The sequence below is a fragment of the Hypanus sabinus genome, chromosome 4 (genome assembly GCF_030144855.1).
Source record: "Hypanus sabinus isolate sHypSab1 chromosome 4, sHypSab1.hap1, whole genome shotgun sequence".
NCBI classification, from domain to species: Eukaryota; Metazoa; Chordata; class Chondrichthyes; order Myliobatiformes; family Dasyatidae; genus Hypanus; species Hypanus sabinus.
Window position 1 is genome coordinate 75,628,995 of NC_082709.1, and position 10,226 is coordinate 75,639,220.

At 44.7% G+C, this 10,226-nt stretch overlaps 1 protein-coding gene across 1 annotated transcript; it reads left to right on the forward strand.

Moving 5' to 3' along the window:
• The first annotated feature begins 1,049 nt into the window (after positions 1–1,049).
• On the forward strand, positions 1,050–8,364 carry LOC132392898 (gastrula zinc finger protein XlCGF8.2DB-like). The gene is made up of 2 exons (XM_059967446.1): positions 1,050–1,730; positions 4,746–8,364. Exon 2 carries the CDS (start codon positions 5,444–5,446, stop codon positions 6,407–6,409), a length of 966 nt encoding a protein of 321 aa, XP_059823429.1. The 5' UTR covers positions 1,050–1,730; positions 4,746–5,443; the 3' UTR covers positions 6,410–8,364.
• Positions 8,365–10,226: the final 1,862 nt, after the last annotated feature.

Below are 10,226 nucleotides of genomic sequence, written 5' to 3' on the forward strand. Positions count from 1 at the left end.
CTGCAGATTTTTTCAGTCCTTTGCAGTACCACCCCCCCCATACCAGACACAGTGATACAGCCTGTCAGAATGCTCTCCATGGTACATCTATAGAAGTTTTTCAAAGGTTCAAAGATCCAATTTAATGTCAGAGAAATGTATACAATATACATCCTGAAATGCTTTTTCATTGCAAACATCTACAAAAACAGAGAAATGCAACAAAGAATGAACGACAGTTAAATGTGAGAACCCCAAAATCTCTTCCCAATTACCCCTCCCGCACTTAAGCGGCAGCAAGCAATGACCCCCCGCCCCCCACCAGCAAAAAAAGCGCACCGCTACTGTCACCAAGCCCAAGCATGTGCTAATCAATAGCCAAGACACTGACCAAAGTTACCCCAAAGGCTTTGCATTTCATTGGACATTCAACAAACCACAGGTCCTCTCTCTCCCTGGCAAGGGAAAGGGTGGTGACCCCCATTTTCACAGTGAGCGGGAGACATAACAACAACCCGCCGGTTTATGATGTTAAAAGTCCGTTTCGTAGCTTTTTCTCAAACTCTGTGTCGGAAGATCGCGAAGACCTCGGGTCTTCGGGCCTACAGCGAAAGATTTTCCGGCCTCCCCGACGACACACAAATCTCCTGCTGTGACACCAACCCTCAATATGCCCGTCTCCAGAGCCCTGAGATCTTAGGCTTCCAAACATGAGCGAGACTCTCAGGCCAAATCCTTGGCATGTCGAATACTGGGTCCCATTCCCGCAAAGAACCGAGGCATGCGTGTAACTCCAGATCCTAATTACTTTAAAGGGGCCAATAAAGTGGAGGGGGGCTGGTTTCCGCAGTTCTAGTTTGAATGGAAAATCTTTAGTTGAAAGCCAGACTCGCCGACCAATATAGAAGGAAGGGCACAAAGTACACTGCAGATGCTGTGGTCAGATCAAGATGTACAAAAAAGCTGGATGAACTCAGCGAAGGGTCTCGACCTGAAACATTGACTGCTTCTTTCAATGAATGCTGCCCGACCTGCTGAGTTCATCCAGCTTTTTTATAGAAAGAGGGACCCAGCCGCCTCTTTCTTTTGGTCTTGGCCTGTAGGCAGGAAGAACTTTCTTCTAGAGTCTCTTTGACCTTGAGCCATCCTTGTTTGCACCTCTGTACAAATTATTCAGCTGAGGGGACACCAATCTCTACCTAGCACAGCTTTGTGGGCCGAAGGCCCTGTATTGTGCTGTAGGTTTTCTATGTTTCTAATGTTCAATAGGTTCCATGTTGGTGACTGGTGAAGTGCTTCGGCCTGAAATCATGACTGTTTATTCCTCTGCGTAGATGTTACCTGGTTTGCTGAGTTCGTCTGGCTGTTTGTTTTTGTTACTCTATATTTCCAGTATCTGCAGAATCTCTTTTGTTTTTTGTTTTAGTTCTGCATTTGTTAGCGTGTTGGTCTTTGACTTTTGACACACTTCTGATATTGAGCATATTGTTTGTGGGAGCTCGCTGTGTTGAAATAACTGCTAAGTTCTCTGCAGAAAATCACTGCCTAATTTTGAATACATGGCGGTAGGGAACCGGTACTTGTAGACACTATCAATGGCACCTTTCTTACCCAGAAATCTTCGCGCTCCAAAAGCCGCTATCGGAGGCTTACCTATCAAATGCGCAGGCGTTTTACGAAAATAAAGCCCCTAGTTTCCGAAAATCGCGCATGCGCTGAGTGGACAACAGGCTCTGGAGGTTCGGTAGCAGGTAGGAACGGGTCTCGGGACGAGGGTTTCTTGAGGACTCGTGTCCGCACACTGACTGAGGGACAATTACTGCAAGCTCCGTACACACCGTGGTCCTGTATCCCGGGTTTTCTGGGTTTACCCTTTCTCTCAGCCTCACGATTCGCACTCGGCCCCAGGGAACTGTATGCTGATAAGCGAAGGTCCTATCGCCATTATTGCGGCGCACGCGTAGTGCTAGGTCTGGGATGGGTAGACGTTTATCTCGTCGCGGGGGTTTCTGGGTACACAGTCAGCCATGGGTGGCACTGTCAATGTTCTCCCGCTAATCGGTAGGACGTGTTTGGAAGCGCAGGCGGAGGGAATATGAGCGGATGGATTTCTCAGACACTGATAAACTCTAGCTACCTGAATCCAAGGATTAAAAAGTTCAAATTAAATCAAATTATTGTCAGAATGCATATATGTCACCATATAGTGCCTGAGATTCGTCTTCTGAGCAATTACACATTGAATAAAAAGAAGCATCAAAATAAGCAGGCAAAATAATAATAATAACTAAATAATACATTTTGAGAACAAGAGATGAAAAGTCCTTGAAAGTGAGGCCATAGATTGTTGGGCTTAGTGAAGTTGAGGAAGTTATCTCCTCTAGTTCAAAAGTTTGATGATTGAGGGGTAATGACTGTTCCTGAACTTGGTGGTGTGTGTCCTGAGGCTCCTATACCTCTTTCCTGATGGCAGAAGTGAGAAAAGAGCATGGCCTAGATGGTGGGCATCTCTGATATTGGATGCTGTTTTCCTGTATTGCCTCTCCATGTAGATGTGCTCAGTGGTGGGGAGAGCAGAACCCACTACAGATTGGCTATATCACTACTCTTTGTAGGCTTTTCCATTCAAGGACATTGGGTTTCCATGCCAGGCTGTGATGCAGCCAGTCAATATACTCTCCACCACACATCAGTAGAAGTTTGTCAAAGGTTTAGATGACATGCAGAGTCTTCACAAACTTCTAAGTAGAGGCATGCTGTACTTTATTCATAATTGCACTTATGTGCTGGACCCAGGACAGACCCTCTGAAATTATAACGCTGAGGAATTTAAATTTGCTGACCCTCTCCATCTCTGATGAGGACTAGCTCATAGACCTCCAGTTTCCTCCTCCTGAAGTCAATAATCACCTTCTTGCTCTTGTTGACATTGTGAGAGGTTGTTGTTATAGCACCACTCAGCCATATTTTCAATCTTCCTTATATATGCTAATTCATCACCATCCTTGATTCGGCCAGAACTGTGGTGTTGTCAGCAAACGTAAGTATGGCATTGGAGCTGTGCTTAGCCTCATAGTCATAAGTATAAAGTGAGTAGAGTATGCGGCTAAGCACACAGCCTCGTGGTGTACCTGTACTGGTGGAGATCGTGGAGGAAATCAAGGATCTAGTTGCACATTGAGGTATTGAGTCCCAGGTCTTGAAGCTTATTGATTAGTTTTGAAGGATTGATAGTATTGAATGCTGAGCTGTAGTCAGTGAAGAGCATCCTGATGTTTGCACCTTCATTGTCCAGATGTTTCAGGGATGAGTGAAGAGCCAACGAAATGGCATCTGCTGTTGACCTGTTGTGATGGCAGGCAAACTTTAGTGGATTCAAGTTGCTCCTGAAGCAGGAGTTAATAAGTTTCATCACTAACCTCTCAAAGCACTTCATCACCGTGGATGTAGGTGCTACTGGATGATAGTCATTTAGGCAGGTTACTGTGCTCTTCTTAGGCATGATTGAAGCCTGCTTGAAGCAGGTGGGTACTTCAGACTGCCAAAGCCAGAGGTTAAAGATATTAGGGAACACTCCAGCCAGTTGATCGGCACAGTTCTTCAATATTCAGCCAGGTACCCAGTCTGTTTTCCGTGGGTTCACCTTTCTGAGGGATGCTGTCATGTCAGCCTCAGAAACTGAAAGCATAGGGTCGTTGGGGGCTGTGGGAGTTTGTGAAGGTGCCTCCATGTTTTGATGGTCAACGTGAGCATAAAAGGCATTGAGCTTGTCTTACCTTGTTGTCTCCTATGTCACTTGATTTTACTTTGTAGGTGGTGATAGCATTCAAACCTCACTGCTGAACATCCATCAGTGATCCAAGTTTGGTCCAGAATTGTCACTTCACATGTGATGAGTCTTTGAATGTGGCCCAGTCTACTGACTTAAAGCAATCCCATATCCGCTTGGAACAAACATTTTGGATGAAAAGCTTCCAAGTCACCATTCGGACAAATGGATTAGCGAACATTGAGATCAGTTCTGATGTTAGAGTCAGCTGATATCCAAATCTTGGTAGATAACATGAGTTGACACTGAGACTAAAAGAGGGAACTAAGTCTACCTTCTAGTCAATTAAAATGTCAATTAATGCTACAAAGGAAAGAAAAATACCAAATCCTTGCATTAGCTTTAGTTTAAAAAATCACCTTTGTTCTACCTTCTCTTTTTTTGGACCTTTCCACCCATGAGAACATGTTTTGTCCCATTCTCTCTGGGTACATAATGACGTTGAACAACTTTGTCCTGGGTATCAAGTGAGCTGTAGTTTTCCATCTCAAAAGTGCCTCACTTTAATAATCTTGATTGAGAAAGAATAATGCCCTCGTCTTCATTGCCATCAATAGGTTCACCACCATCAATCACCTGTGGGGTTGGGTGGGGTGGTCAGAGTAATTAGAAAATGTCCAGGTGCAGCCATGTAATACTATGTGTCTTTGTAACACAATGGGACATGACCAGAACTTGAAATAATATTAATGGAGAGAGACAAACTGAGCCAAGTCACAGACTGAAGATGGGGAGAAATGACCTGTTCTGATACAGACTGGAAGACCATCAGTGTACTTGATGGTCCCTCTGAATGCCTGATAAGTTAAAAGATGAGTTGTTCCTCCAACTAGGGTTGAACCTCACTGTGATGTTAGAGCTCACCAGAGAAATTGAAGTGATCTTTTATGAAATGTTGTCCTTCACCCATTGATGTGTTTTGTATATCTTTTTATAGGTTAAAATCGGCAAAGAGTTTCTGTACAGGAATCTCAAAGACAACACATCAGTTCTGCTGTGTCTGTCCAGAAGTGACCAGATATTTCCTTTGTAACACCAACATATCTGTTGATAGTTGGAAATGAAGATTAGAAACTTGTTTTGCCTCTGAAATGACAAAAGCTTCTGTTTTAACTGAGTGAAATGCACTGGAAATGGGATACTGAGAACACACCAGCATTTATTCACTAGAGATCAGTTCTTCAACTGAATTGATTGTGCGAGGGATTCACTAGGTCTAACATCTGTCTTGATGAATCGCCAGAGAATTGACAGCAGGGATTTATCGTTCGCCTACTCTCGGTGTGGGAAGTGATTCACTCACTTAGCCGACTCGCAGAAACACCAGTGAGTTCACACTGGATAGAGGTCATTGACCTGCTCTGTGTATGTGAGGGGATTTACTCAGCCATCCGGTCAGAAGACACATCAGCAGGTTCACAACCGAATGAGAGGGACGGTTCACCTGTTCTGACTGTGGGAAGTGATTCAGTGTGTTACCCATGCTGAAGATACGTCAAACAACTGGTGAGAGGCCAATTCACTGTTTGGTGTGTGGGAAGAAATTCACACACTCAGCCTACCCACAGACACACCAGGGAGAGAGACCACTCGACTGTTCTGTGTGGTTGTGAGGGATTCACTAGTTTATCCCTCATGATGCCGCATCAGAGAGTTCTCTCTGAGAAGAGGCCATTCACCTGCTCAGACTGTGGGAAGGCATTTACTCACCCATCTCTCCTGCAGAGACACCGACGAGTTCACAGTGGGGAGAGACCATTTATCTGCTCAGTGTGTGGGAAGAGATTCATTCGGTCATCTAATCTGCTCACTCATGAGCGAGTTCACACTGGAGAAAGGCCATTCACCTGCTCAGACTGCGGGAAGGGATTTACTCAGTCATCCCACCTAAAAACACACCAGTCAGTTCACACCGGGGAAAGACCATTCACCTGCTCAGACTGTGGGAAGGGATTCACTCGGTCATCTGACCTACTGGCACACCAATCAGTTCACACCGGGGAGATGCCGTTCACCTGCTCAGATTGTGGGAAGGGATTCACTCAGTCATCCAGCCTGCAGACACACCAGCGAATTCACACCGGAGAGAGGCCGTTCACCTGTTCAGTGTGTGGGAAGGGATTCACTCATTCATTCCGTCTTGTAACGCACCAGCGAGTCCACACTGGGGAGAGACCGTTCACCTGCTCAGACTGCGGGAAGGGATTTACTGAGTCATCCAACCTGATGAGACACCAGCGTGTTCACTCTAGGGAGAAGCTGTTCACCTGCTCAGACTGTGGGAAGGCATTTACCCATTCATCTCACCTGAAGACACACCAGCGAGTTCACAGTGGGGAGAGATTGTTCACCTGCTCTGTCTGTGGGAAGGCATTCATTCGATCTTCTGATCTGCTAATCCACCAACGAGTTCACACTGGGGAAAGGCCATTCACCTGTTCCGTGTGTGGGAAGGGATTCACTCAATCATCCAGCCTGCAGACACACCAGCGAATTCACACGGGAGAGAGGCCATTTACCTGTTCCGTATGTGGGAAGGGTTTCACTCACTCATCCCACCTTGTGAAGCACCGGCAAGTTCACACTGGGGAAAATGTTTAATAAAGTTGCATGCTGGATGTTTAATCAGCACGGTTGGTGAATCCAATGACAAGTTCCAAAGTGAGTTGGTGTCAAACTCTGCAATTATTGCTGCTGCTCAGCACAACCAGTTCTGCACCCTGGTCACTAGGCACGGGAGAGGCTCCTTCTGCGGATGCTCACCTTTAATGGGACTGGTGTTTGATATACTGGATCTGAGACACTTCTACTTTAAACTCTCTCTCAGGTACCTAGTGTACAGTAGAGAGTCAACTCAGTCCAGCTGGTCTCTGCCCATGTTTCTGATCCACAACAGACTTTTTAAATCCATCCCTGCTGTTGACCTCTCGTTCTGCCTCTGGTGATGGGTTCCAAATGGTCACCACTCTGTGCATGACGAGGTTTCCCTTGAATTTCATGCATGACTTTCTGCAGACTGAAGAAGGAAATGGGGTAGCTGCAGTTATGTCTGACATGTTCTTCATTCCCCAAATCTCTGCGATGAGGAAGAATGACATTGGTAGTTAGCCTCTGTATTCCCTGCCCTTCAACATCAAGGGTCATTTTCAATGCTTCTGAAGTGCTGCGTCTCACACAGCTGGGTTGGTACAATACACCACAGTCATTTGAAGTCTGAAGGCAAAATGGAGAACTATTCATTGGATATTCAATGGGCAAGTGTTGGAAATCAGAGTTGAGTCAGCACGGAGTAGAGTTTGGGGCTCTGGATGGTGGTAGGGTTAAGAGCATATGATGAGGAGAAGGAAAATAGATTGGGGAGGGCACAGCAATACAGAGTAGTGACATTGGAAGCTGCGTTACAGAAAATCAATTCTGTCAGATTTGTGAATTGTAGAGCACCTCGGTAGCATAGCGGCTAGCTCAATGTTACTACAGTGTGGGTTGTTGGAGTTCGGAGTTCAATACTGCCACCCTCTGTAAGAAAGTTTGTATGTTCTTCCCGTATGTGCATGGGTTTCCTCCAGGTGCTTTGGATTTCTCCCACAGTCCAAAGACATACTGGTTAGTAGGTTCATTAGTTATTGCAAATTGTCCCATGAGTAGGCTAGCGTTAAATGGGCTAAATCGGTGGGTTGCTGCTTGGCACGGTTTGGTGGACCAGAAAAGCCTGTTCTGCACTGTATCTCTAAATAAAAATAAAATAAATAAAAATAACTAGGTTGACTTTGACTATTGATACACACAATGCTTGTTGACATTGAATGTATTGATTAAGTGAGCTTGCTGTGAGAAAGCAGCACACTGGGACGTAGCATCCTCTATGGGGTCAATTAAAGGTGTGTTTCTCTTTTTTAAACATCTTTTTTAAGATCACAAGAGGCTACTGGACATTAAAAACTTCATGTACTGCAGGCCTACCCCATCAGCTAGTTGCTTGTTAGCAGACGATTGAGTACTGCTTGTTACAGAAAGGCGTTGGAGTTGGTGTGCAAAGGTAGTGTGCAGTCTAACAGTGAGTGATTGTCTTGGTCATTTTTCCTTGTGATTGCAAGGCCCTGTTGGACATTGGTAACATGGAATACTGTAAGTCTGATTCATTGGTTTATTAGCAAGACCGATGACAGAGGAGCTGTGTGGTCTCTGCTGTAGCACAGGCTAAGCCTCATGCCTTGGTGTGGCCTGTCGCAACCGCCCAGGAGAGGTAACACCAGTGGCGGTATCCATGCTGGACTAGAGAGTGGCCCTCTCGTCAGTGCTGCTCTCCAGTGTTCATTTGGTGAAAGACAAGCTGGTCATCTGCGATCTGCTGACAACATCCATTGACTCTGGGACTTGGGCTATATTATCTTCTTTCTTGTGTGATTGTATGTTTACTGCTGTCTTATATGTGCTTTGTGCTGTGTATGACTGTTGGTACTGTGTTTTTCATCTTGATTTCAGAGTAACACTGTTTCTTTTGCCTATATTCATGAGTGTTCATGCATGGTTGAATGACAATTAAACTTGAACCTGTATTAAATTGGATACTGAATTCTCATAAGAATATTTACTAGATTGGTGCCATTTAGCAGAGGGGAACCAGTGTTCGTAAACACTTTCAATTGCACTGTTCTTACTGAGAAATCACAACGGTTCAGAATTCACCTTCAGTGATCTGCGCATTGAATGTGCAGGCGCTGAGAGTACAAGATTGAGCCGAAAGGCATGTATGCACCGTGGACAAAAGGCTCCAGGCAACTGGCAGCAGGTTTCTAGGTGGGGGTTTCATCAGTGCTGGCGTTTGCACCTGACTAAGGGACAATTACTGTGAGCTGTGAACACTCTTGGCCCTGCACCCCGGATAGTCCCAATACCACTGACACTCTATTTGCACAGGGCCTTGGGGAATTTTCTGCTGATAAGCGACAATTCTGGGCTCATGAGTATTGCTGGGACTGTGACGACTAGATTACTTTCTGGTTGGTGATGCATTGTGGGTATAGAGGCAGTCCATGGCGCATGTTTGGAATTGCAGTTGGAGGGACCTTCCAGCACAGCTGAGATTTTGCTATCTAAATCAAAGGATTTGGGACTTGGACCAAAAATATGGTTCTGTGTTTATCTCACAAGAAAAGCTTATAACATATCTTTCAGGCAATTAGATAGCAATTTTCTACAAATTGAAGTGGAAAGTTGAGATCAAGTCCAATATCCTGAACCAGCTGATGTCCATACCTTCGTAGCTAATGGGAATAGTTGGGACGGAGGCTTACAAGAAAGATCTGGGTCCAGCTTCCAGTGAATTAAAAAGTCAGTTAGAGCTGCACAAGAGCAACAAACTCTGTGCATCTTTTTTTTGGTTCTTTAGCAAATCAGCTTTGTTGAATGTCATCGGGTTCTGGATCCTACTGGCAAGTAAGACCTTTGATTCTTCTATTCTGCCTGGGTGCATAATGATAACAAACACCTCTGTTTTGGGTAATGAGTGATCTGCAACATTCACACCACAGAAGTTCCACACATTAGCAATATCCAATGAGGAAGTCTAATCACCTACCCTTGACATTCATTGGTCTTGCTGTTGCTGAGTTCACCACCATCAATCACCTCAGGGTTACAGTGATCGGAGAGTCTCTGGGAGCAGCCATGTAAATATTTTGTGCTCTTAGTAGGGCAGTGAGACATGCTCAGAATTGTTAAGCTATACCAATCGATAGACCCACAGATCGATGATGGGCTGGATGAACCCATTATGATACAGACAGGTAGACAAGCAATTTGATTTTGAGCCCAGATACCTAAACTGTGACCAGATGGAAGATGAGGTATGTTTTCTGAACTTGCATGGAGCCTCATTGTAGCAGTGGCTCTCCTTGGAGATGAGAATTCATCTGAATTACTGTCCTTCACCCATTGAACTCTTTTACAAATACTTTACAGGTTAGAAAAGGCAAATGAATTGTTTACGGCAATCTCAAATACAACAACTCATCAGTTCTGCTGTGAATGACAGTTTAGCAGCACTTCAATATCATCATTCTTTGAATGTGGTGGTTAACCACACCACACCTGTCATAGCACGGTGGTCCCATATGTCAGTGTCAGAGTGAGATTTGGATGAACCAGCTTGGAGATAACCTTGTAATTTTCCTCCAAGTCTTTGAAGAGGTGAACAATTATTTCTTTTGTAACACCAATATGTTCATTGTCAATACTTCAAAAAGTAGGTATATCCCAGTTTGAACTGTGCATCCACTTTGTGTGTGGTGAAGTTTTCTGCTTTAACTTCTCTTTGAAATCCATTAGATCTAGGGCCCTGAGCACCTTTCTGCTGTCTTATAACAAACAGCAATTAACTCAAGCATGGATCAATCATAAGCATGTTATTTTGCTTGCT